This window comes from Microtus ochrogaster, unplaced genomic scaffold (genome assembly GCF_000317375.1).
Source record: "Microtus ochrogaster isolate Prairie Vole_2 unplaced genomic scaffold, MicOch1.0 UNK3, whole genome shotgun sequence".
NCBI classification, from domain to species: Eukaryota; Metazoa; Chordata; class Mammalia; order Rodentia; family Cricetidae; genus Microtus; species Microtus ochrogaster.
In genome coordinates, this window is record NW_004949101.1 from 19,011,625 (window position 1) to 19,036,485 (window position 24,861).

The 24,861-nt window shown below is 39.4% G+C and overlaps 1 protein-coding gene across 2 annotated transcripts in view; it reads left to right on the forward strand.

Moving 5' to 3' along the window:
* The window catches only part of Anapc1 (anaphase promoting complex subunit 1), an 82,224-nt gene that overhangs the window by 11,595 nt on the left and 45,768 nt on the right, over positions 1 to 24,861 (forward strand). For both annotated transcript variants that reach the window (XM_005365655.2, XM_026788531.1), the window contains exons 10-24: positions 589 to 798; positions 3,344 to 3,439; positions 5,528 to 5,618; positions 5,713 to 5,778; positions 6,921 to 7,055; positions 8,709 to 8,852; positions 9,744 to 9,804; positions 11,040 to 11,227; positions 15,663 to 15,737; positions 16,812 to 17,080; positions 17,917 to 18,008; positions 18,934 to 19,082; positions 22,905 to 22,983; positions 23,342 to 23,378; positions 23,469 to 23,539. In XM_005365655.2, the coding sequence (XP_005365712.1) occupies positions 589 to 798; positions 3,344 to 3,439; positions 5,528 to 5,618; positions 5,713 to 5,778; positions 6,921 to 7,055; positions 8,709 to 8,852; positions 9,744 to 9,804; positions 11,040 to 11,227; positions 15,663 to 15,737; positions 16,812 to 17,080; positions 17,917 to 18,008; positions 18,934 to 19,082; positions 22,905 to 22,983; positions 23,342 to 23,378; positions 23,469 to 23,539 (1,763 nt within the window). The remainder of the gene's footprint in view (positions 1 to 588; positions 799 to 3,343; positions 3,440 to 5,527; positions 5,619 to 5,712; positions 5,779 to 6,920; positions 7,056 to 8,708; positions 8,853 to 9,743; positions 9,805 to 11,039; positions 11,228 to 15,662; positions 15,738 to 16,811; positions 17,081 to 17,916; positions 18,009 to 18,933; positions 19,083 to 22,904; positions 22,984 to 23,341; positions 23,379 to 23,468; positions 23,540 to 24,861) is intronic.

The following is a 24,861-nucleotide window of genomic DNA, read 5'->3' on the forward strand; positions in this document are numbered from 1 at the left end:
AAGACAGGGTTTCTTTGTGCCTGGAACTTACTCTGTAGACCAGCCTGGCCTTGAACTCTAAGAGATCAGCCTTGAACTCTGCCTCCCAAATGCTGGGAACAAAGGCAGGTGCCACCACCGTCTGACTAGTTTGTACACGTCTGAAAGTACAGCGGCATACTTTGAATAATGTACGCTATTTATTTTTTGAAGGAGAACATAGATTTGTTTTTAGTTCTAAGTGAATTTTTTTTTTTAAAAGACAGAATCTCTCTGTGTAGCCTTGGCTGTCCTTGAACTAAGTATGTAGATCAGGCTGGCCTCAAATTCACAGAGGTCTGCCTGTCTGCTCCCTAAGTGCTGGGATTAAAGGCATGATCCTCTATGCCTGTCTTGAGTACATTTTAACATGAGTTGTAAATAAAGATTTAGGCTCTCATAAAGCACATCAGGACAAATCTTTTAAGTAGTTGTTCATTTCTGAAAGTGTCTATGTAACTAGCATTGTACCATGAGTGTTTCTCATGTATAGGATTTAAGACGAATTACTGGCATGTGTTAGGAATCCAAGTTGCTCCTGGTGATGCCCTCTCTCTGGTTATTTTGCAGCCGTGCTCATTCCCCTGCCTTAGGGGTGCACTCTTTCTCAGGGGTGCAAAGATTCAACCTTTCAAGCCATAATCAGTCGCCAAAGAGACACAGCGTTTCTCATTCTCCAGGTGGCAGTTTTAATGACTCATTTTTGGCACCAGAAACGGAGCCTATTATTCCTGAGCTGTGCATTGACCACTTGTGGACTGAAACACTTCCTAATACAAGGTTTGGTGGATATAATTTTATATTCAAAGAAAGATATTGCTAACATTTTGGAAAATGTTTGGTGTTATGCCTGGTGGCATAACTAAGTGGTAGAGTATTTGCCAAATATATGTGAAATGTTTTAATATATCCTTTGACATTAGTTATGGTATCAACACATAAACTATATAGAGATACATATCTATACTACCTTAATTTTAGAAGAAATTATTGATACTAAAGTAATCATAAAAATGCTTTTCTTTCTTTTTTTTTTTTTTTTTTTTGGTTTTTCGAGACAGGGTTTCTCTGTGGCTTTGGAGCCTGTCCTGGATCTAGCTCTGTAGACCAGGCTGGTCTCAAACTCACAGAGATCCGCCTGCCTCTGCCTCCCGAGTGCTGGGATTAAAGGCGTGCGCCACCATCGCCCGGCCATAAAAATGCTTTTCCATTGAATATTTCTTTAATATAGTAATCTTTGAGAATTGAGGTGTTTGAAGTTTTAGGACAAAATCCCTAGTTCTGTAATCGTAATCAGGGTTCTATTGCTGTGAAAAGACACCAAGACTAAGGCAGCACTTATAAAGGAAAGCATTTACCTTGGGGCCGTGCTCATAGTTTCAGATGGTAGTCCATCATCATGTTGATTGGAAGCAGACGGGCATGTCGTTGGAACAGTAGCTGAGAGCTGTACATCTTGATCCACAGGTATCAGGCAGAGCAAGAGTGAGACACTGGGTCTGGAGTGGGCTTTTGAAACCTTAAAGCTCACCCCAGTGACACACCTCCTTCCACAAGGCCACACCTCCTAATTCTCCCCTGACAGCTTATCAACTGGGGGTTAAGGATATAAGTTTGAGCCTGTGGGGGCCAATCTCATTTAAACACCAAATGTAGCTGCGGTTTTGAGGGAATGTTATCTTTGTGTCAGGTGTTAGCTCTACTTTTTGAGAAATAAATGACCCTAATCTTTTTATAATCTCATTGATAATTTGTTAATTAATCCAGCCACATGCCAGTGTGTGTGCTAATTAACATGGCCGTTTAGTGATTGTCGCACATATAGCTAAAGATAGTGATACTGGAGTGCTTGCTGTTCTGCAGGTAGGCCTTGGGGAAGATGGGCACAGCAGGCAGCTCTGATCCAAAGACTCCTACTTTGATTGACAGGCTGAGAACGAAGAGGCTTGAGTGATTGCTTTTCAGGTCTGCTTATGTGTGCATAGTAAACAGAAACAGCAGAATAAGTTGCAGGTGTGACTGAGGCAAGAGGGGTGGACTAGGATTTAAAGAGTATATCAGGCTCCTGGGGTCCCTGGAGGGCCTGTGGATAAATTCACAGGGATTCTGTTAATTCTGGAATTGTTAAATGGTGGTGGGTATGTGTAGTGTGTAGGCCTTTTCCTGGGCAGGTGTTTTGAACATTCATTCAATGTTCACATTAGTCTGTCACCTCCTAACAAGTTAAAACTGAGTGGTGTAGAAGGCTGGGGACTCAGGGTTTGGGAGGTGGGTGATGAGAGCTGCTACAGAGAGAGAGGAAGTCAGGTGGAGGAGCAGACATTTCGAGAGGAGAGTAGTGTTAGTATTTCCAGGTGCTGTTTGGCCCTGACTGTTACCTCAGAGGAAGGTATATCCACAATGGTCACTCCCCTTAGGCTTGAGGGATGGTAGGGAAGCGTGGAACAAAAGGTAAATAGGAGGTGAGGAAGCAAGAATCGGTTTATTGAAGGTTTTCAGTAGCTAGCTGCCTAGGGATGTTTGCCTTCGCTGAACTATGTAATGAGAAGTAGTCTTGTGAATTTCATCCAAATTTGTTGCTTTAACTAAAAGATAAGAGTGGGTGTTTTTACCTAGCCACAAAACACTTTTACTTCTGACCGAAGAACTCCTCCCCCTTGTTTTTCCCCCCTCGTGTGTGTGTGTGTGTGTGTGTGTGTGTGTGTGTGTGTGTGTGTTTGTGTGTACAGTTACCTGAAATATACATGTGAAGGTCTGGACTTGACATTAGGAGTCTTCCTTGGTTCTCCTATCTTCCATACCTTATTCACTGAGGCAAGGTCTCTCAATTGAGTCCAGAGTTCACTGATGACTAGTCCTCCTTGCCATCCTGTTCCTGGGACCCCTTGTCTCTGCTTTCTGAGTGCTGGGTTTATACTAGGACTGCCATTTAGTTGGGTTCTGGAAATTCACACCCCAGTCCTCATGTTTTGTGACAAGTGCTTTCGAGTTCTACCATCTTCCTAGGCCTCTACTTAACCCTTTAGATCATCCCTTTTAGGTCACAGTTAGCCTTCTAAGATGAGGGTACTTGAGTAGGGCTGTACTCAAGTAAAGAGAACTTTGCACCTATAGAGAAAGGAAATGGTGGATAAAGAGGGAGTCTGAGAGTAGAGCAGTTTTAGAAGTGATGTTGAACACATCCACATCCACATGGAGTTTTTGTGTCATGGTTATTGCTTGATCCAGGAAGTAGTGTACTTTTTTGTAAAATGTTTCCAAAGATTAATTTACTGAAGTAGATCTTTGAACTAATACTGACAGTTTATTAATGTGTCTACTTTAGAGAGAAAAACGCTCATGCCACCAAGGTATTTATAACAACTGACCTGTGTGGACAGAAGTTCTTGTGCTTTTTAGTGGAGGCTCAGCTTCAGTTACGGTAAGTATTTCTGTTTCCCATTATCTCTGAAGATCAGCACTGATCCCTACTCTCCATTTCTAGTTTTCTTGTAGTAAGTGTACAGTTAAATGAGTTTTAGTAAATTTGTAGAGGTGTGTAGCCACCAAGGCCCACAGTCCAGATTTAAACATTTCCATCACTAAAGAGGGACCCTCTGCCATTTGCAAGTAGTCTTTCCCTGCTCCCAGCCGCAGGCAGTCATTTTAGGGGCTTTCTGCCTTGTATATATATATTTTTTTAAATGTTATTATTATTTTGTTGCCCTGGCTAGCTTGAAACTTAGAGATCTGCTTGCCTCTGCCTCCCAAGTTCTGGAATTAAAGGCATTTGTCTATATCCTGTCCTATAAAAGTGGTTTTCGTGGTGGTGGTTTCAGTTTCATTTTTCTTTTTTCTTTTCTTCTGGTGATCTACTTTGTCACTTTTCATAGTGACTTTTAGGATCCACTCTGTTAGGACATGTATGAGAATTTCCTCAGCATTATTGTACAGTACTCATTTTATAGATAAGTCACATTTGCCTGCTTACCAGTTGATGGATAGTTTATCTCATGTAGCCCTGGATGTCCTGAAACTCTGATGTAGACCAAGCTGACTTTGAACATATAGAGATCCACCTGCCTCTGCCTCCCTCTGGGATAAAAGGCATGCGGTACGATGCCTACTGTTCACTTTTGACCACTGTGAATTAGGAACCTGTGGGCAAATATCTTTATATGGGCATATATAATTTTGCTTTTCCTGGGTACGTACCCAGCAGTAGAATTGTTGGAATTACTGGTAAATCATGTTGAATATTTCAAGAAATTGGCCAGGTGATTTCCAAATAGGCTGTGCAGTTTTGCATTTCTTCCTCCAGTGTGTGAGGGTTCGTGTTTCTTTATCCTGAAGTTTTGAATGTAGCATCTTTGATTACAGCCACCCTAATGAAGTGTCAAGTGGTTTCTATTTATATTTTCCTGATGCTTTTTTTTTTAAAGAATTATTTTCTGTGTATGTATGTTTTGTCTGCACGTATGTCTGTGTACTGTGTGTGTGCATGCCTGGTGCCCACAAAGGTTCTTGGCAGAAGAACACATCGGATCCCCTGAAACTGGAGTTACTAATTGTTGTGAGCTGGTGTGTTGGTATTGGGAATCAAGTGTGGTTGTCTGGAAGAACAGTCAGTGCTCTTAACCTCTAGCCATCTCTCCAACCCCTTCCTGATGCTTTTGATATTGGTCATTTTCTCATGTGGCTACTAACACACACTTACTTCATGGGAGAAATGTCTGTTCACATGTTTTGTCTACTCATTTCCCTTTTCATTTGAAAACAACTATAGCTTACTGCAAGTTGCAAAATTGTAGTGAGGTCCTTCTATATCATGAAGTCTTTTTTAATTTAAGCCTTTTTTTTTAAATCATTGCTTTGTATGCATTGTGTGTGTGTCTCTGTTTGTCCTATGACATTCAAGTGGAGGTCTAAGGGCACGTTGAGGGTATCTCTGTTCTCTTCTTCACTGATTACACCCAGGCTGTCAAGCTTTACCTGCTGAGCCTTCTAGCTCTCTGGCCCCTTGTGTTGTTTTTTTTTTTTTTTCTTTCAGTGGTAACATCTTATGTAACAGCAGCATGTTTTTAAAGTCAGGAAACTGGTTATCAGTATGACCTACACATCTTTCTTTGGTTTTACATGTATTCATTTGTGTATGTATATTTATATGGATTCATGCGTCTTCTATCTGCAGATTGGTGTAATCGTTGTAACAGTTAAAGATAGAAAATAACTTTTGCCTCCCTGAAGATTTTCCATTTGCTGCTCTTCTGTATCCATCCCATGCTCTCTGTCCTCTTGCCCCCTGCCTGTAGTGAACTCAGACCTATTTCCGTATTTATTTTTTGAGACCGAGTCTCTATGTAGCCCTTGCTGTCCTGGACCTTGCTCTGTAGACCAGGCTGGCCTCGAACTCCCAGAAATCCACCTGACTCCGTCTCTGAGTGCTGAAAATAAAGGTGTGCGCCACCACTGCCTGGCCCAGATGACACCCTTAAGACTTGTTTCTTTCTGTTTTTTCTTTCATATTTAGTTGTGTAAAGTTTCAAGAGAGTAATGACAAGACCCAGCTCATCTTTGGCTCTGTCACCAATGTCCATGCAAAAGATGCAGCCCCAGTGGAGGTAAATGCACATCGAATCATTATGCTTTACTAGATTTTTCTGAAAATTTAATTAATTTACTCAAACTATAAGAGATTTTGTTTTTTGTTTTCAGAAGATAGACACCATGTTGGTACTAGAAGGCAATGGGAACTTGGTGCTGTACACAGGAGTGGTTCGGGTACGTCAAAAGCAGTGCTTTGTGCTTTTGGTAGAACTGTCTGCATCATTTACAGTTGGCTCTGATTCTTCTGTGCAGTTTGGCAAAAGATTCTTGTTAAGTGGGAAATGAAGCCAATTGTGGAGGCCAGTCCTAATTTGGATGAGGGCTCCCTGTTAAATGCATTGATACTATGCACCTGTCTCCACCAAATGGGAACCTTTATTGAGAGTAGGTAGAGCCTTAAAACCCAGTTTTGGAATGAAAGATGAGCAGCTTTGGGAAGCACCAACATTGTATCATTTTATTATGTTAAATGTTATGTATGTTGGTTGTAGCTTCCTTTTGTAACTTTTGTCAAGTTTAAAAATATATACTTAAGCTGGACGTGGTGGCGCACACCTGTAATCCCAGCACGTGGAAGGCAGAGGCAGGTGGATTTCTGGATTCAAGGCCAGACTAGTCTACATAGTTCCAGGACAGCCAGGGCTACATAGTGAGACCCTGTCTCAAAAAAACAAAAAACAAAAATTCTACAATATAAGTATTATAAATATATTATATGTTTATAAGTATTATATACTTAGTTTGAGGAATAATGAAGAAAATGTATTGTCAGTAACTTTTTTTTATTATTATTTTTGAGGCAGAGTCTCAATAAATAGCATAGGTCTTGCCTTAATCCCCTTATACCTGGCCTGCCAGTAGCTTTATTCTGTTCTCTGAATGCAGTCGCCACCTGCTTCCCCAACACACTTCCCTGGCTTTCCTGTAAACGCCTCTTGATTTTGTTAGCTTTGCACTTATGTGTGTGTAATTGAAGAACAGTTTGTCTATCTTTCCTTGTTTTGGAGTTTTTATAAAAAGTTGTATTTTATATAAATACGACTCTTGAGATGTACGTTATGGAATGTTATATACTATCTTGACTATATTAACATCTCTTTCCAGCTTTTCTATAAAAAAGTTTCCTGAATCAAACAAAAGAATTTATACTGAGGTATTCATAGTTGTCTGTTCTAATTTGAGAAGTTGTTAAATATGTGTTGTGTTTAATGGTCATGAACTTCAGTATATATAAAGACTATTTGTTCATGTGACTAAGCATTTAACTTAAGGATATGATCTATTCACTACTCTCCCCTCCTCCATATTGCTCAAAGGTGGGGAAAGTTTTTATTCCTGGACTTCCGGCTCCTTCCCTGACAATGTCCAATATGATGCCTCGGCCTAGTACACCCCTAGATGGTATAACTACTCCCAAGCCTCTTGGTAAACTACTTGGATCAATGGATGAGGTAAGAAGTAGATTAGATCTTGTCAACTGTTAATCATGTTTTAAACAAGTTTGGTCAAGTTTTAGTTCTTTCCATGTTTAACTTAATTTTAGTTAGTATTCACAGATAAGCATTTCCAAGCACAAGTGATGGTCACTACATTCTTTTTGCTGTGAGAAGTGCTCTTTGAAGATTTGGAGAAGTGAAAATGGTTCTTTTTTTTTTCTATCTAGAGATCTCTCAATTTACCGGGATGTAGTAGATGTGTGGTCTGCATAAGAAATCATAATTTAAGGTAGTCTGTCAAGAGTTGTAAGTGAGGAATAGAAACTGCTATTATTTCATCCACTGAAGGGGGTACACATTGCTGGGAGGCATGTCATTCCTGGCCTGAACTTTGAGTGTAAGAAAGGTAAATAGAAGGGGGTATTCAAGGTAAGGGCATGAACACAGGAGAAGAGAGTGCAAAAGACTTCCTGAGGCTGACCTCAGACTTGCCGTGAAAGGTCAGATAACCTTGAGCTCCTGCTTCTCCTTCTCAGTGTTGGGACTTATATAGATATGCACTACCATATCGAACTAGAAGACACCCCACCCCCGGTTTCTCTGTGTAACAGCTCTGGCTGGCTGGGAACTCACTATGTGTAGACCAGGCTAACTTCGAACTCATGGAGATCTGCCTGCTTCTGCCTCCAAAGTGCTGGGATAAAAGTGTTTACCATCACCCAGCCAGCTAGAAGATCCATGTATCTCTGTCTCCTAACACGAACTAAAGTCTCAACCAATTTATGAAATGAGTAAGAAGTGTGTTGGGTGAGGCATAGCAGAGAGTGGGATAATAGAATAACAATAATAATTATAGAATAATAATAACAACAACAACAATAATAATTATTATTCTTATGTTAACATTTCTACATGCTAGGCACTGTCTGCTTTATCAGTATTTTCCTATTTAAGGCTTTATAACACCTTTACTGATTGGAAGATACTTGGTCCTCACTTTATAGTTGGATACACAGTGGTACATGGAGCTTAGTTGTCCAAAGTTAGAAGCTAGTAAGTGATAACACAGGAATTGTCACTCCTATCAATGTGTTCTTGAAGGAAGATGGGGGACATGACAGTGTTCTGAGTGCAGTCCTCCTAGCTTCTTTGTAAGTTTATGAGAAGAAGTTTCTCATATCAGGGTTTGTTCCAAGTATGTTTTTCTTCAGGTTCAAGATAGGAAGGCCAAGTGCAGCCTGTGTCAATATAGGAGAGAAAAAGAGGGTCTGAGTGTGGTGTATGCTTCAAAGGAAGAGGGTAATGTACCAGTCCTGAAGAGGTGTCAGTGACAGTGTGTTGACCAGCAGCGTGTGCTCTTGGAGGCTGTTGGGTGCCACTGGGAAATGAGACTGAGTTCTGTGAGCAACTTAGGCTGGTACTGGTGCCTACCAGGCTGGAAAGAAAGCCTGGAGACAAGTAGTCTGCATTTGAGGGGTGTCATAATGTAGCTATGTATGTATGTATGTATGTTGTCGGTCAGTTGCTTTTTGTAGTTTTCTGTGAAGAGTTTGGCCTATTGCAGGTTCCTGGAGCAGAATGATTGGAATCATCAAAGCATATGCAAAAGTCTAGTTCCTTATCTTTAATTCTCAAATAGTCCTTCATCTGTGTTGTGACTTTTTGTAGGTGGTTCTGTTGTCTCCAGTTCCAGAACTGAGGGATTCTTCAACAAAACTTAATGATTCTCTCTACAATGAAGATTGCACTTTCCAGCAGCTTGGAACTTTCATTCATTCTGTGCGAGACCCTGTTCATAACAGAGTCACTCTAGTAAGTCCTTCTGCAGAGGTGGGCGAGCTGGCCGACGGCTGTTTGTCTGAATACTTTACATTGGGCAGGGTGTAAAATTATGTATGAAAATGAACATTTCTAGTGATTTTAAAGCATTTATTATTGTGTATATGATGTGTGCATGTGGGGTGCGCATACATGTTGTAGTCAGAGGACAACTTTGTGAAGTTGGTTCTCTCCTTCCACCTTCACGTGGGTTGAACACAAGTTACCAGGCTTTCAAGATAATTGCTTTTTACCTGCTGAGCTGCTTTGCCTTTCTTGATCTCATAATTTTTAAAATATACTATCATTTTGTACTGTTTAATTCTGCTTCTATTTTCTGAGATTTCTTTACTAAACATTTACTGAAGCCTACCCCTTACTGAGTTGCTGTGGGGAGTCAATAGTTTCTGGGGCTTGGGGATAGGGAAGTGACTATGTTAAAAGCACATCATCTGAAATTCTCAAGTAATTAATAAAACTATTTAATGATTTTATTTAAAACAAGCATGTTTAATCCATTAATTGCACATTGCCATGCTTTTATCTTTTTGGTGAAAGTTACCTTTTGTTAATGGTGTCTCGTAGTGTTTGTATAAAAAGTGGACACTTGGTTAGGCATGGTGGCACATGCTTTTAGTCCCAGCATTTGGAAGGAAGTGGACACTTTATTAAAATAAAGATTTTGAGTGTTTTGCAAAAATGCATATTTGTTTAGAAACATTCATTTCTGATTGAAAAATGTAGTTTTTTTATTTTATTGGATTTTCCTTTAACAGGCAGATGATGGTATAAATTACAATATATATATGTGTGTATGTGTTTTTTTTTAAACAATAAACTGTTGTGTTTTTTTTTTTTTTTTCCTTGTTTCCATTCTTTCACTAGGAACTGAGTAATGGCTCCATGGTTAGGATCACTATCCCTGAAGTGGCTACCTCGGAATTAGGTATGTGTGAGTCAGACTATACTCTGTGTGTTCCCAGTTAGATGTATCACGCAGTTGGTGGAGACCGTTTTCTGTTTTTTTTTTTAAGGAGTTATTTATGTATGTGCCTGCATGTATGTCTATGCCTTTAACTAGAGTGGTGGGTGGTTGTGAGTGGCTATGAGTGCTAGAAATTGAACCCAGGTTCTCTACAAGAGAAGCTGGTGTTCTGCACTGCTAAGTTATCTCTCCAGTCCAGTTTCTGCTTGTAGTGGTTCCTCTTTCTCTTAATTTATTAAGAATTCTTATTTTGGGGCTGGAGAAATGGCTCAAGGTTAAGAGCATTGCCTGCTCTTCCAAAGGTCCTGAGTTCAATTCCCAGCAACCACATGGTGGCTCACAACCATCTGTAATGGGGTCTGGTGCCCTCTTCTGGCCTGCAGGCATAAACACAGACAGAATATTGTATACATAATAAAGAATTCTTATTTTGTTTTCAGCTTTGACATACTTGCCTCTTTGGTTTTTCTATGATTCGTTGCCATTTGCTTCTAGTCTTTGCAGTGTTTGTGCTCATAAAGCAGATTGGTGAGGAAAAGGTTGTGCTGCAAAAGATGGAGTCAGTGACAGTGATGGAGGGGAGGGAATGAGAATGAAAACTGCTACTATCTGGAACCATTTATTTCCGATCGCAGATCCTTGCCGTTTATAGCAGGCAGTACCCTTGGCTCTCTCAGTTGTAGTTGGCGAAGGAAGCCACTTTAGAAACTAAAAGTTGCAGTTTTGGTTGACAGGAGTGTTCACTCGTTCAGAGCATCTTGAGTGCCCCCTAAGCATTCCTATGGGTAGGTGCCTGTGTGGATGTTGTATCTGAAGGCTTTAATCAGTGGCTTGTGTAAATTTATTGATGGAGAAGTTACATATTTTTCACAGAAGAAACTTTATTATTCAAGCTCGGACAATTTGAGAATGAAAAATGAATAGTTATTGGAGCAGTGGTTGTAAATCAAGATTATCTCGGGTGAACTGGGCTATATACACACCTATTTCTAACCCAGAATTAGAGATCTGACAGCTGTAGGTGGTTTAAAGTGATTGACATTGATGAGGTAATGTTTGTGCTCGATTGGCTCCTTAATGACAGTCTTTTCCTGGTGGCTGGCCTTGACATAGTAGTCATTTAAACCTTTGCATTTGAAAGGAGGAAAGAATATGTGCATAGGAAACATACTGAAATCAGTGTTTGCTTTTAATAGTACAAACGTGTCTGCAAGCAATTAAGTTCATCCTGCCAAAAGAAATAGCAGTTCAGATGCTCGTCAAGTGGTACAATGTCCACAGTGCTCCGGGAGGCCCCAGTTACCACTCAGAATGGAGTTTATTTGTCATCTGTCTCTTGAACATGATGGGTTATAACACAGATCGCTTAGCATGGACCCGAAGTGTAAGTAAATACAGTTGCTCTCTTCATTTGTCCTTTGTAAATGTAGGGCTTGCATAACTACGTAACATGAGAGACTGACACACACAGTAACAGGTATGTTGCATTTATGATGTTGGAATAGTACTGTGGCGTATTGTATTTATAGATCATAATTCAAATATTCAATGTGCTTTGAGTCTTTATAATGTGTTAAAGCACATTTTACTTTCTTTTCTTTTATTAAATTAATGTCTTATTGTATATGTAGCCCAGGCTGGGCTTTAATTCACCATATTCCTGACTTTGCCTCCCAGATGCTGGGATTGCAGTCACGTGTTACTAATGCCTGAGTTTGGACTGTTTCTCAGTTCATCTTTGTAAAATGACTACAAATAGCACTCTTGGTCTTGTAGATGGTGAGTCAGAGAGCTCATAGACCTGTGCTTTGCTCATTTAAAGTTCTTTAGTCTGAGAACACTGTTAGCAATGTAAAGCTGTGTGCCTCTCAGGCCTCCGAGTCATTTTTCTGCAGGACCTTCATAGGTGATGCCTTCAGTGTGGGTGTGGTCATTCCTTTGGAGAGCACTCTCCAGACAGCTATGGTTGGAACTGTGAAGCAGACACTACAGAATATACTTAGCCTTTGTCCCCAAAACGCAGATGTACTTACCTATGTGTTTTGGCCTCATGCTAGTAACTCCATTAGAAAAAATAAAAATAAAAATAAAAATAAAAAAACAACAGAAACCCTTTTTCCTCTTCATTATGAAAGTATATTTTCTCACTGAGGAGGATTTGGAAAACAGGAAGGAGCAAGCAATTGTCCCCCATTCTCAAGAATAGCTGTTGTAGATACTTTTAATGGTGCCTTTTACATAAACATGATACTGATATAGATTTTATATGTCCTTAAAATTGTTTCATAGAACCTTTTTATTTTTATCATATTTAAGCAAATAGCTAATATTTGGGCTTTATTAAAAAAGTTTTCTTACATAGTTGTGACTGAGTGGTGAAGGTGATGGACTAGAAAAGTTTTCTGATTTTGAGTAATTTACCAATTTTTTTTTTTTTTTTTTCGAGACAGGGTTTCTCTGTGGTTTTGGAGCCTGTCCTGGGACTAGCTCTTGTAGACCAGGCTGGTCTCAAACTCACAGAGATCCGCCTGCCTCTGCCTCCCGAGTGCTGGGATTAAAGGCGTGCGCCACCACCGCCCGGCACCAATTTTTTTTACATAAATTACTAATCACATATGTAGTTATTTCTCAAGAAATAAATCTTTTAAGAGATGGGGCCAGATAACATTTAGAAGTGGTATCCAATCAAAATTCTTGCTAGTGTTGTTTAACTATCTGTTACTGCATTGATTATTTTTGATGTAGTGATCCTTTGCTAGATTAGAGCAATTGTTTCTTTTTTAATTAATTCATTTATTTTTTACATACCAATCCAGTTTCCTCTCCCTCCTCTCCTTCCTCTCCACCCTCCTTACCCTACCCCACTCCCATCTGCTTCTCTGGGTAAGGCCTTCCCTGGGAAGTCAACTCAGTGTCCCGTCACTCATTGAGGGAGTGAATCTCCCCAACCCATCTAGGCTGAGCAAGGTGTCTCTCCATAGAGAACGGGCTCCACCAAGTCAGTTCATGCATTAGAGTTAGATCCTGGTCCCACTGCCTGTGGTCCTATATACTGCCCAAGCCACACCTTTGTCACCTGTATTCAGGGGGCCAAGTTCAGTTCTCTGCAGGTTCCCCAGTTGTTAGTCTGGTGTCTGTGATCTCCCACTAGCTCAGGTCAGCTGATTAATGGTCTTGACCCCTTTGGTCTTTTTTTTTAATTGTTTTTATTGAGCTATATATTTTTCTTTGCTCCCTTCCCTTTCTCCCCCCTCTCCTTCTGTACTTTCCCATGATCCCCATGCTCCTATATTTATTTACTCAAGAGATCTTGGTCTTTTTCTTCTTATGTAGATTAGATCCATGTATGTCTCTTTTTGGGTCCTCTTTATTGTCTTGGTTCACTGGGATTGTGACTTGTAGGCTATTTTTTCTTTGCTTTATGTCTAAAAGTCATTTCTGAGTGAGTACGTATGATACTTGTCTTTCTGGGTCTGGGTTACCTCACTCAGTATGATGTTTTCTAGATCCAGCCATTTGTCCACAAATTTCAAGATGCCATTAGTTTTTTCCACTGTGTAGTACTCCATTGTGTAAATGTACCACATCTTCTTTATTCATTCTTTGGTTGAAGGTCATTTAAGTTGTTTCCAGGTTCTGTCTATGACAAACAACTATGAATATAGTTGAGCACATGTCCTTGTTACCATCCTTTGAGCATCCTTTGGATATATACCCAAGAGTGGATTTTTGGGTCTTGAGGTAGGTGGTTTACTAATTTTCTGAGAAATCGCCATATTCATTTCCAAAGAAGCTGTACCTTTACCCCACATCCTCTCCAGCATAAGTTGTCATCACTGTTTTTGATCTTGGCCATTCTTACAGGTGTCAGAGTTGTTTTGCATTTCTCTGAAGGCTAAGGTTGTTGAGCATTTCCTTAAGTGTCTTTCATCCATTTGAGATTCCTCTGTTGAGAGTTCTCTGTTTAGGTCTGTACCCCATTTTTTTTTTTATTGGATTATTTGTTCTCTTGATGACCAGTTTCTTGAGTTCTTTGTATATTTTGAAGATCAGACCTCTTTCTGATGTGGGGTTAGTGAAGATCTTTTCCCATTCTGTAGGCTGTCGCTTTGTCTTGTTGACTGTGTCCTTCGCTGTACAGAAGCTTTTCAGTTTCAGGAAGTCCCATTTATTAATTGTTTCTCTCAGTGTCTGTGCTACTGGATTTATATTTAGGAAGTGGTCTTCTGGAGCAATTGTTTCTTATTTCTATGCATATGGGAATGACTTTCTTTTTTCTGGCTCTTATTGGTCCATTAGGAATAAAGTATAATTCTTGAAGTTTTGACTAGCTGTTTGCAGCCGTTTGCTTGCATTTGTTTCGTTCTGCAACCCGATAAAGTCAGGTCATGTTAGTCACTCCTCTGGTGTAGATTCCTCCAGAGACATTTGTCTTGTTCAGGATAAGGCATGGATTTGTACTGTGCCTTGTCACCTCATCCTTTTGTACCTTTCTGCTCTCTTTGTCGTCTCTGCCAGCCATCTTGACCTCTCTATTCTATTCCCCAAGCTCTGCAAGTATGTCCCATCCTCAGACTTTTGCACCTGCTGTTTTCTTTCTGACAAGGCGTGCTTGGGCCACTATTCACTTGTCACTGCAGTACAGCTTGCCCGCCTGTCCTGTGCACAGTTGGTTCCTTCCTTATTCTCCTGTTAGCACATCTGTTAAGTATCTTTACTTACCTGTCTGTCCTCCCTCCTTCCACTGGAATATAAATTCTAGTGAGGCAGGGAGTTCAGCAGTCTTGTTTACTACCCTGTCCTGTGGTGCATGGCTCAGACGAACGCTCAGTGAACAGCCCTCGATACTGAGTTTATGTCATTTAGTGTGTGAAGGAATTGCCCTCTGTAGTTTAGGTGAGAACTATCTTCCAGTGAGAGCAGAGCTGACTTTTAGTCTAAGTGTTTGTAGTACAGCTGTTACTTCCTGTCTTTCTGTACTTTATCACATAGAGGGTGATTTTAAAATTCTGACTAAGTACCCTTTGACTTTCTGTAGGTTTTATTTTGTTTTCTGTGTAATTAACCTGCAGTGCTTGTTGATCAAGAGTTGTGTGCCGCTGTCTCGCAGAGTAGTTAGTGAACTAGCTCATCCCACATTTTTCATGTGGTAGGAAGGATTAACACCCATCCTTTTGTAAAGAAAGTTATGGTTCACTGTCTTCCATGTTGCAAATAGCTGTAATTGAGAAGAAAATCCCTTTAAAACAAACAAACAAAAAGCTGGTGTTGAACTATACTCAGCAACTCTTGCCACAGTCTCTTTAGTAACTAAGTTGCTGTTCCACCTAACTTGAAAGTCAGTTCTCAAGGCCATGTTACTTTGACACATTAAACTTAGGTCATGTTTTTTAGATCAAAGCTTGGGACAGAATGGTCCTCATTAGCCAGCAGGGTTCATGGTGCTTATTTTCTCTTTGTCCAGATTTTATTTTTTCTTTCCATTTTCATAACATGGTAGAGAGTGCTACTGACTCTCTCTTATGACTTATGTGATTTTTCGTGTTCTTTGGATATAATTTGTGTCATTAGAGAAGTAGAAAAATAAATGACCATTACTGTACCTATGTGTCCAGGCACTGTACTGAATGCTTTACACACACAATTTCGCTCCGTGGTGACTAAGAAGAGATTTGCACCCCATGTGCTGGTGAAGAGAAGAGTGTTAGTGACTTTATTCCGTTTCTCTAATTAGCAGAACTGACACCTGAATCCTTAAACTGGCTAATTAACAATAATAATTTCATGATTTTGTTGTCTGCTTTGTGGTTGTTTTTCAGTCCGACTTTGAAGGATCACTTTCCCCAGTCATTGCACCCAAAAAAGCAAGGCCTTCTGATACTGGATCTGATGATGTAAGCATTGTTATTTCTTGCTAATGTTACTGATTTGTGGAGACTTGTACAGGTGTCCCATGTCTGATATTCCTATTAATTGTCAGTTTTCCCAGTATCTTTTGCTTTTTTTTTAATTTTACTTCTGAGTATATTATTTTGAAGGATAAAATCTGTTACATTTTCTGTCACTTATTTAATTTTGTCTTTGATCATCATACAAAAATTAGTATAAATGTATATGTTTTTACATAATTTCAGTGTAGACTTGTGGATATTTATTGGTAATTGGTCAACTATTTGCCAGCATTTACCCCTTTTTTGTTTTATATTTTTGCGTTTTCAAGACAGGGTTTCTCTGTGTATTCCTGGCTGTCCAGAACTCGCCCTGTAGATGGAGTTTAAGGCTGGCCTTAAACTCAGAGATCCTCCTGCCTCTTCCTCTCGAGTGCTGGGATCAAAGGCTGTGCCATCATCGCCCAGCAACATTTACCCTTTTATGTAGCATTTCTCTGCTTTACACTTAAATACCTCAGATTCCATGGTATATTCTGAAGTGGTCCAGAGCACAGAACCTTTCCATATTGTCTCTTTGTGTCATTTGTAATCAACCCTCTCCCCCTTATCTTTAATCAAACACAGACTTGAATTCTTTGACCATTCGTTAGTTGTGTCTGTTGTAGATGAAATAGTACAGTCTGTATTCTGTACATAAGGTTTCTGTCATTCAGCATAATGTACTGAAGATGAGCCAGGTGATGGAAGTATCAGTTGTATGTTCTTTTTATTACCAAGAGTTATGACTATATTGTAGTTTGCTTTGCTCTCCTGTAGGACAGTAGGCTGTTTCCAGGTGTTTTCTTTTGTGTTTTAAAGAAGGTGCCTATGGAGTTCAGAAATACCAGATCCCCTGTAGTTGTAGTTCCAAGTGGTTGTGAACTACCTGCTGTGGGTGCTGGGAACCAAACTCAGGTCCTTTGCCAAAGTAGTATGTACTCTTAGCTGCTGAACATCTACAGCCCCTTGCGGTTATTTTAAAATGACATTTCTATCTAGCACTATGTAAGTAATTATTGTCCATTTTATTCTTCTTAGGACTGGGAATACTTACTGAATTCAGACTACCATCACAACGTTGAGTCTCATCTTCTGAACAAATCTTTATGTTTGACTGCTTTGGAAAGTTCAAGGGTGAAAGAAGAAGATTTTTCACAGAACCTTAGTCTGGATTCTTCAACTCTTCTCTTTCCTCACATCCCTGCAATTTTCTTTGTTCTTCACCTTGTCTATGAAGAGCTCAAGTTGAATACTCTAATGGGAGAAGGGATTTGTTCCCTTGTTGACCTGCTTGTTCAGTTAGCAAGGTAGATGTTGTTAGGACACTGCATTAGGTCCTCAGAGGGCTTGCTTTCTGTGATATGTCAGGAGCCTCCTTAGAAAAACTCCAGTCTCCCCTTCTCAGTTCAAGTTGGTATTTCAGCCTCTTGATTAAGATGATAGCACGTTCTCTGACTTCTGTGATCCTGAGGATTCTGAAATACTTTTGAAACTTGACATGCTTATTTGCTGATTCATCCCCTCATGACGGGTCATTGTCATCACACATGCCATTTTGTATTCAATTAATTTATGGCTTTCGGAAGATACAGAGCACCTGCCCCTATAGCTATGGCTGACCTAAAACTTTAGATGTTCCTGCCTCATTTTTTCAAATTTTAGGATTTCCAGATGTGTGCTACCATGTCCTATATTTTCCATACATATGTTATTTATTCTTCAAAACTTGTAGTAGCCAGGAGTAGTGGCATATGCCTGTAATCCTAGTGCTTGGAAGACTGCTGGAAATACTGTGTCTGAGAGGAACTATTCTATCTGGTGTGGGGAGCAAAACAGCACAAAAAATTAAGAAGCCTCAGAGTGACTTAGATATGTCTCTGTTTTCTGGAAGAAAATACTGTGGTCTGTAGAGATTACTTGCCGCAGATCACACAGCCAGTAAACAACAGGAAGGAGCAAGATCATGCTATTTCTCTAGTTTGACCTTAATGAAGTTTGTCTAGACAGACGCTTGCATGTGACACCAGATACACATGAAAATACTCCAGGTCTGAAAGCTTTCTCATGAACATGCTTTTTAAGTTGAAAAGTTAACTGACTGGGGGCTGCTGTAACGCCTTTGTGTATGCTCTTACTGTTATAGGGACTTAAAATTAGAGGCTTACATGGATCACTACTACAGAGATTACCCAACTCTAGTCAGAACTACTGGACAAGTGTGTACGATTGATCAAGGTGAGTGTTGACACCCCTGCATGTCTTCTGAGTAGTGCATAGGTGTTTGTTGTGTCTCGGGGAAGAGCAGAGGATAGATGTCTTTTTAGCCAGGCGGTTTTAAATTGGTAGCATTTGACCACTGAGTTTAAGTAAGCCATAAGTTATTTGGTGTGTAGTTAAAACACTACCTATTCCAAAGCTTCAACAGCCTCTGGTGTCATAAACGCTATATCCTTGACCTGTGCTGTTCAGTAGAGGCCATGGCTATAGATTTACTTAACTTTAATTACTGTAAAAGTTTAGTTCCTCAGTGCTCTAGCCACACTTAAGATACCCAGTAGCCATACAGGGCTAGTAGTTACCACTTATCCCACTTACCTCTACTGCTCTAGTCTAGGCTTGACCTGAAGGGACTCAAAGAGCAGAGCTTAGTCTTTCATGTCCCTTTGTTTTCTCACCTTTATAGAACTAGGCAAAAAAAAAAAAAAAAGTTAGATTCTTTAAAAACTATTTTTTAAAATGTACTTTTATATGTATTATATGTGTGTGGCAGTGCATACATGATGAGTATTGGGTGTGCATGTGCCATTACATATATGTGGAATTTAGAGAACAACTTTTTGGAGTCAGTTCTCTCCTTCCACCATGTAGCACCCAGGGATTGAACTCAGGTTATCAGGCTTGGTGGCAGATGCCTTTTACTGAGCCATCTGTCCAGCTCTTGGTATATGGTTTGTAAATGATATTGCTGAATTTCTATTTATAAAGGAGTAAAATAGAAATAATTTAAATTTATAAATAATTAGCTATTTACTGTGACAAAAATATTTATTTTGGATAATAATTGAAAATATAATTTTTATAATTTGAAAGGACAAGTACTGTGACCTTGTTTTTGTCTTATATATTTGTGTGCCTTTCTAAACATTTATGTATTCTAAAGGTCAATCGGGATTTCTGCATCATCTCTCGTTTTTTACGTCTGAGCCGCCAAGTATTTATCAGTGGGTGAGTTCTTGTCTGAAGGGCGAAGGAATGCCACCCTATCCTTACCTCCCCGGGGTCTGCGAAAGGAGCAGGCTCGTGGTCTTGGTATGTATCTGGAGTATTGACTATCTTACTTAGTTTTATTTTTCTTTAAATTGTTATATATAGAACAAACAGCATGCACATGTACACACATAAAGTAAAATTACAGTGTTTCTCTCCCCCAATACTGTTCTATAAATTTCAGCAGATGAATAGTTTCATGATTACCATTTTAATTAGAATACTGAACGTTTGTAGCACCTCTCTCCACAATTACTCTTTTGAGATTTATCCAAGTTGTCATTCATGCTACCAGATTCTGGTTTCTGTTGCTGACAGTCCACTGCATTGCTGCCCCTGTAGTTGGCTTATGTGATAGCTGGGTTGGTTCTAGGTTTTAGCAATTATAAATAGAGATACTCTAAAGGTCACACACAGACTTTAATGTCAACATAAGTTTTCATTTCCATAGGGTGAGAACAGAGGATTGGGACTGATGGCTATATGCTAAGTATATACCTGTCTTTACAGAAATCGCCAACTGCTTTCCCGAGTATCTGTTTGTTCCATATTGCCTCCAGCAGTGTTAAGAGAGGTTGCCTAGAATTCTTGTCAGTTATTTGATACTTGTCTTTCCTTCTTGGTTTTTGTCAATCTGGTTGCTCTGTAGTCTGTCTTACTGTGCTTTTTAATTGCATTTCCTAGTGACTATGATTTTGTTTAGAGGTTTCTGCTGAGTAGTTTTTGTCAAAATGTGGTTTGCTGCTGCTGTCTCCTCCTTTGACTTTGTGTTGTTGTTCTGCCAAGAAAGCCTTTCTCTCTTGTTTTTTTCACGTAGCATCTTACCATGTCGACCAGTTCAAGGTAGTCTTGAACTGGTGATCTTGCCTCAGCATCCCAACTGCTATGGTCCTAGGACAACACTACACCCCTGACTAACCATACCTTGAGAATATTTTACTCTTTGGCTGGCTAGCTCTTTGAACACTGGTTGTTGACACGGCCATCCCTTTTTTGCATTTGTGCTTTTGTCAAGTCTGTTTGAGCACTTCTTTTCCAGGTTTGAACTTTGGGGAAACCTGGTTCATTGATCTATGTGTTCTCCACTTTGTCTTATTTATGGTAGTTTCATAGTAAACCTTAAAATTGGTTTGTGGTACTCTTCTTTCCATTATTATTCTCTTTAGAAGTTGTCTTAACGGTTTTATAACCTTTGCCTATTTAATAATCAGTTGACCTATGGTTATTGAAAGTCCTGTTGAAATATTTTTCAAAGAAATATATTTTTAGAATGTTGTTTATCTTGAATAGTTAATACAAACCTCAAACTTGTGTATGGAACCAGAGGGCTTTAGTAAAGTTGAGTTCCTTGGCATATATGCTTCTGTTTCTTGATGCTGAGGCAGTATATGTATAGGCCTGTTAGGGATCTTTCCAGAAATACAAGAGATTCCTACTGCTTTTATCCCCTCTTATCAAAGTTAGAAATCTGTAAACATTCTTTCTTCTTGCCCTTCTCTGTTCTGTTCTGTTCTTCTTCGTGTTGAACGGGGCTTTCTCAGTCTTCCATGGCTCCTGGTAGGCAGTTCTGTGTTTGTTTTCTTTTTTTTTTTTCCCTTAATTCACATATGTAATCATCACCACCATCTTTTCTCCAAAATTTTTTCATTACTCCATCTTAATTTAGTTTCCTGTTGCTGTGATTAAACACCTGAGAAAAGCAACTTAGGGGAGGAAGGGCTTATTTCTCACAAGTCCAGCTTTAGTCCATCACTGAGCAGAGGTCAAGGTGGCAGGAAATTGCAGCAGCTAGTCAGTCACATCATATCCACAGTCAAGAGCAGAAGCCAGTGAATTCATGCCTAAGTCCTTAGTTTGTGCTCTCATTTTATATGGTCTGGGATTCTCTGCCTAGGAAATGGTTCCACAGGAAATTACTTCTGTTAACATAATCAAGGTATTCCTCAGGCATTCTCAGAGGCTAACCTTAATCTTGACAATTACAAGTATGCCCAAAAGGCTTGCCTCCTAGGCGTTTAGTTGTCTGTAATGCAGTCATGGACCATGCACCATTCAACAGTAATTTCCTATTCCTCTTCCCTTTTAACCCTGGTAACTTCTGTTCTGTGAATTTCCCAAATTTATGTACCTCTTATTGGAATACTGCTATAGGTCTTTGGGGTTTTGAGTTATTTATGGAGATACTTATAAATAAGGATATTGTTGCCTCAGTGGGTGAAGTGATTGCCCTGTAAGTATGGCTAGTTTGGATCCTCAGAATTGATGTAATGTTTGATGCCATGGTATACATCTGTAATCTCAGAGGGCCTCCAGGGAAATGGGAGGCAGAGATGGCAGGATTCCTCAGAAGCTTGCAGGCCCTGATTTACACAACAGTGACTAATAGCCCCTGCTTGGGAGGCTGAAGACATGGTCCAGTGATTAAGATCTTTTGGCTGCTCTTCTAGAGGACCCATCACTAAAAGACCCCTGCCACAAACAAGGTGGATGACAAGAACCAGCATATGAGTTTGTCCTCTGGCGTTTATATGTGTCCTGTGCCATGCACATGTCCATACTCACATGCGAACACTCAACAGGAATATGCATGCATACATACACCAACATAGACTGTACAGAAATAATTTTTTTGTGTGTGATCTTAATTCATTTGAATTGGTTTTCTTTTTTTTTGGTATTGTTTTTGAGTTAATTTGCTAAACAAACTGAAGGCTAAATGAGATTTTTGAATAGCTACTACTGTTAGGTACTGTTAGGATATGACTAGGTATCTGTAAGGATAACTAAAACCATGGTTGAGTATTGAGCAGATGAAACTTTGACTTTGCTAATGGTAATAAAAGAATGCTCCAAAATTTTAAAAATTTTAACATATATTTACCATAACTCAAAGCAAGTTTATATTCTCTGGTATGAAATATATTGGCTACACAAAAACCTGCATGTAAAGGCATGAATCAGTTTTCTTATAACCTATGCATGCTGGGAATGTCCCTTAATTTAAAAAGGCTTTTTTGAAATCATTAATTTTATTTAGCTTGTGTGGGTGTTTTGCTTGCAAGTATGCTTACTGTGTACCATGTGCAATGCAGTGCCCATGGAGGCTAGAAGCCCAGGAACTGGATTTACAGATAGGACAGATATTTGAGAGGCATCATGTAGGTGCTGGGAATTAAACCTGGGTCCCCTGGAGGAGCAACCAGCAATCTTAATCACTGAGCCATCTCTTCAGCCCATGTTCATCAATTCCCGAGAAGATGTACTAAGTTGACATCTCTGTAATAGATACTACTCAGCAGTGGAGAGGAACAAGCTAGTGGTTGTGGCATAAAGAAGATAAATCTCATGCCTGTGCTATGTTGTATAGTAGAACTGGAAAGACTCTGCTGTGCCATCCCATATACATCTTATAGGACAGATGGGCTGGGGGCAGGAGAGCAGGCGAGTTATTTCTAACGTTTGTGGAGAAGGGTTGCTGACAGAACACAAGGGGGTGTGTGAGGCACAATGCAGCTTTTCTGTATTGAGAGTGATAGTAGTCACGTGGTTATATAATGTTGTCCAGCCTTGTAGTGTTGGACCCCTAAATGTATGAGTCTTTACTTTGTGCTTTCTTTCTTCCTTCACTTCAGTTAATAAGAACAGGTTCATCTGGGTGTGGGGTCACATTTCTTGTAATCCCAGCACTAGGGAGTCAAAGGCAGGAAGGTCAGTAGTTCAAGGCCAGCCTCAGATCTTTGGGGCATTTGATGTCACTCTGGGCTACATGACAGCCTGTTTCATAAACAAAAATAACCAAAACAACTGAATTAAAAGTAAAGCAACAACAAAAACAAGTAACAGATTCCTTTTTTTCCTCTTCAGAGCATTGCACTTTACATCCTTGGTGATGAGAGTTGTGTTTCTGATGAAGCCTCACAGTATTTATCCAAAGTAACCTTAAGTAAGTTGTTACAATGTTTGGGTATCCCAAGTAGAATGTTAAAATGTTCATTAGTGTTTGTCTTAGAGATCCATCTTGTTCTTTATAATACTGTTCAGTCTACAACCACAACTGAATTTCAGATTCCTGGTTACTTAAAACCTGACACACCTGTATATAGCTACATTCTCAGTGTAGCTATATAGGACTATGCTAGTCTAAAGGAAACAGCTGTCTGTTGCAGCTTGCCATAGTACTACTTGATTTTTTTTTTATTTTGAAGGAGTTTTTGGTTAATGAATTTTTATCTATAGATATCCTCTGTATGTTATTTGCCAGAATGTCTATCAAAATAAAGTGTCCATCTGTTGCTTTTCAGCCCCCCAAAAGTCACAAGCAGAACAGGAAGAAAACAGGTAATTTGTTTGAGATTGTGCTTTCATATTTAAAATTGGTAGCAATGTTAGATGTTTGTGTTTAATGTTGTTTTATTTTATTCTCGGTAGGTTTACTTTCCGGCATTCTGCTTCAGTTTCCAGTCTAGCAGAAAGATTGGTTATCTGGATGACCGATGTAGGTAAGAGCTGCGTTGTCATCTTGGGACTGTATTGTCATGACTTCCCTGCTCTCCCTGGACTGGGGAAGCATGAGGAGAGAGGCGAGGCTCTGGTTGTCTGTAAAGGCTGAAGATGAGCGTCCACAACTTCCTGTAGAAGAGTAGATGGGACATCAGCCTTTTATATCTTAAGGCATTAGAAATCTTTATTTTCATTCCCTGTGGATCGGTTGAGGCAGTAGCTCTAGCTTTGTAAATTGGTCTTAGATGAAAAACTTTAGTTAATGTACATCTAAATATGAAGCCATTCTGAGACTTACATTTAGATATCAGAAATGGGCACTTTGGCATCATTTAAGGTCAATCGTGTAAGCGCTTCAGAGAGTGCTCTCAAATGCACTGTGATGAGTGAATGCTTAGCTACCAAGAAGGGAGGAAAATTCTTTGTTTCTTGCTCCAAACCTTTTAAACCTTTGCTTCTAGGTTTAAAAATGTAGTAAAATTGTTTAAAAAAAAAAAAAAAACTGAGCCGGGCAGTGGTGGCACATGCCTTTAATCCCAGCACTCGGGAGGCAGAGGCAGGCGGATCTCTGTGAGTTCGAGGCCAGCCTAGTCTACAAGAGCTAGTTCCAGGGACAGGAACCAAAAGCTACGGAGAAACCCTGTCTCAAAAAATCAAAAAAAAAAAAAAAATGAAAAACAACAGCGACAAAAAGCAAAGTTACCCATGCCAGAAGTGGTGGCACATGCCTTAATCACAGCAGTCAGGAGGCAGATCTCTCTGAGCTTGAGGCCAGCCTTGCCTACAGAGTGAATTCCAGGCTAATTAGGATTCTGTTCCTTGCTGGGGGAAAAAGTTACTGAAATGAGTATTTGACAAAAATTGAGACCTCTCCAAATTTAGTATCTTAAATAGTACTTCAATGATGTCCAGGTATTTGTTATTTTACCCAGAGTATGTTCTCATGAAGGTTTTCAGTTCTTTCTGTGTGACTTGTTAGAATATAACAATAGTTGTCTTACAGTGTACATATAGGATGAGTAAATGAAAAATATTAGATGAATTCTGTCCATTATATAAAATTTAGTAAAAGTTATTCCTATATATAAGGAAATATTTTTGCTTCAATAATTGATCAACTTTTATATCATGAATAATGGATAATATTGTGAAGTTTAGAAAAAGAAATAGAATAGAAATTTGAATGGTCTGAGCATTACAAGTATTTTAAATAAAAATACATTGAATATTGTATGAATATATTCATACAAAAGAGTGTGTGAAATGTGAATATAGAGGGTAATAATAAAGTAAATTTGGTTTTTGGTCGCCTGCCTTTAAA